This window comes from Coenobita brevimanus, chromosome 109 (genome assembly GCF_032717465.1).
Source record: "Coenobita brevimanus isolate Jiangsu-jjx chromosome 109, ASM3271746v2, whole genome shotgun sequence".
NCBI classification, from domain to species: Eukaryota; Metazoa; Arthropoda; class Malacostraca; order Decapoda; family Coenobitidae; genus Coenobita; species Coenobita brevimanus.
The window spans coordinates 35741945-35744444 of record NC_137062.1 but is presented as its reverse complement, the minus strand read 5'-3'; the positions used below and the strand labels follow the sequence as shown (position 1 = coordinate 35744444).

The window sequence follows — 2500 nt, the reverse complement described above, 5'->3', positions numbered from 1 at the left end:
TGGTACGCATTTGGATTCGGCCAATAGGTTCCATCCCCGATGTGGCCTGGGCCAGTGTGGTGTCAAGAGCATTTTTGCGGGCATCCTGCAAAGACAAAGAATAAGGGTTAATTGACGGGTGTTTGGGGATAATTGGGGTGTTAGAGCATCCTGCAAAAGAAAAAGGAAGAAAAAGGATAAGGGTTAATTGACAGGCGTTTGGGGATAATTGGAGTGTTAGTGCATCCTGGAAATAAAAAAGATAAGGACTGATTGACTGGTGTTTGGGGATAATTGGAGTGTTAGAGCATCATGCAAAGAAAAAGGAAGAAAAAAGGATAAGGGTTAATTGACAGGTGTTTGGGGATAATGAGGATGTTAGATAAAAAGATAAATGTTAACTGACAGGTGTTTGGGGATAATGAGGATGTTAGATAAAAAGATAAATGTTAACTGACAGGTGTTTGGGGATAATGAGGGGCGTTAGGGCATCTTGCAAATAAAATAAAGATCAATTGACAGGTGTTTGGGGATCCCGGAAAAAATAAGGGTTAACCAACAGGTGTTTGGGGATAAAATAAAATAAAGGATAAAGGTTAATTGGCAGGTGTTTGGGGATAATTGGGACATTAGGGCATCATGCAAATAAAAAAGATAAGGGTTAATTGACAGGTATTAGGGGATAATTAGAGGTTAATGACTGGTGGTGTTAATTGGCACTTCTTCGTGACTAGCATCAATTTAGTGCTATTACAACACAGCATTCAAACTACCTCTCTTCTTTCCATAGCACTTCTTCGTGACTAGCATCATTTTAGTGCCAATCTATCAACGCAGGATTCAAGATGGAGAGATGGTAATTTTAGGCCAAGTTAATAAGATAAAGAAGTTAATTTAGAGATATCTTGAATATTGAGCTGAAAGGGGTTCATGCCTGTCACGAAGAAGTGCTAGGGAATTGAATGAATGAGAGAGAGAGAGAGAGAGAGAGAGAGAGAGAGAGAGAATGAAGATACCACAATGACAATGATGATTACAATAATAATAATAATAATAATAATAGCAGAGTTAATTTCACTAGTAACCAAGGAGACTCACTTCTAATATGAGTCATCAAATTTCATGCAACAAATTCTCTCTCTCTCTCTCATGTGTGTGTGTGTGTGTGTGTGTGTGTGTGTGTGTGTGTGAGAGAGAGAGAGAGAGGGGAAGAAAGATTGAGATGTGGTGGTACTGTGTGTGTGTGTGTGTGTGTGTGTGTGTGTGTGTGTGTGTGTGTGTGTGTGTGTGTGTGTGTGAGAGAGAGAGAGAGAGAGAGGGGAAGAAAGATTGAGATGTGGTGGTACTGTGTGTGTGTGTGTGTGTGTGTGTGTGTGTGTGTGTGTGTGTGTGTGTGTTAGGGCGGGGTGTATCAGGGCAATGGCGGCAGATCACCATAGCAACCCGTCAATACTAACCACCCTCCCCTCCTCTCCCCACTCCCCTCCCCTCCCCTCACCACCACACACCACAAACCTCTCCACCACCACCACCACAATTGCAATCTTCACCACACCCCTCCCCTCCCTCCTCTCATCTCCACGTCCCCCTCCCCCTCCTCCTCCCTCCCCCACCACACCTCACCCTACCCCTCCCCACCACCACCATATCAACCCCCACCCTACCCTACCCTACCCCAATCTACCCTACCCACACCTGTCTCAACCCTACCTAACATCACACACACACACACACACACACACACACACACACACACACACACACACCATCCTCTTTAACAAGTCCCACCCTACCCTTGCCTTTACCTGATTCTCTCTCTCTCTCTCTCTCTCTCTCTCTCCATCTATCCTTCCTTCAACCCTCTCTCCCTCCCTCACCTAACCTAACTCTCTCTCTCTCTCTCTCTCTTTAACTCTAACTAGGCCTAAAATTGCCACCCCTCCATCTTGAATGCTGAGTTATAGCAATAGATTAATACTGTAATATGATGCTAGTCACGAAGAAGTGCTGTGGAAAGGATGTAGAGCCGTAGTACTCTCTCTAAATACGTAAGGTCTAGGGATGGATTAACACTAGACTATGATGCTAGTCACGAAGAAGTGCTATGGAAAGGATGCAAGATAATTGTATCTGCTTAGAGAGAGACACACACACACACACACACACACACACACACACACAATACTCTCTCTCTCTCTCTCTCAGCATCTTGGCAGCGCAGAGGGACCTTATCAAACCCACGAAAATCCGAAATACTTAGCAACTTCTCCTATGCGATTCATTTTGATTATATTTTTGAAGTTGTTAATATCGATGTGGTTTGCTTCTTTGATAAAATCTCTCTCTCTCTCTCTCTCTCTCTCTCTCTCTCACACACACACACACACACACACAGAGCAGAGAAGAGAGAGAGAGAGAGGCAGACTGACTCAATGACGTCATAGTTGAAGCTTTTACGTCACTACCCAAGGCAAGCTCGGGCTGCGTCTCTCCCTCTCTCTCTCTCTCTCTCTCTCTCACA

At 44.3% G+C, this 2500-nt stretch overlaps 1 protein-coding gene across 4 annotated transcripts in view; it reads right to left on the bottom strand.

Moving 5' to 3' along the window:
• The window catches only part of Gbeta13F (guanine nucleotide-binding protein subunit beta-1), a 69150-nt gene that overhangs the window by 16830 nt on the left and 49820 nt on the right, over nucleotides 1-2500 (bottom strand). For all 4 annotated transcript variants that reach the window (XM_080285931.1, XM_080285932.1, XM_080285934.1 and 1 more), the window contains exon 3: nucleotides 1-85. This exon is cut by the window's left edge and continues 61 nt beyond it. In XM_080285931.1, the coding sequence (XP_080142057.1) occupies nucleotides 1-85 (85 nt within the window). The remainder of the gene's footprint in view (nucleotides 86-2500) is intronic.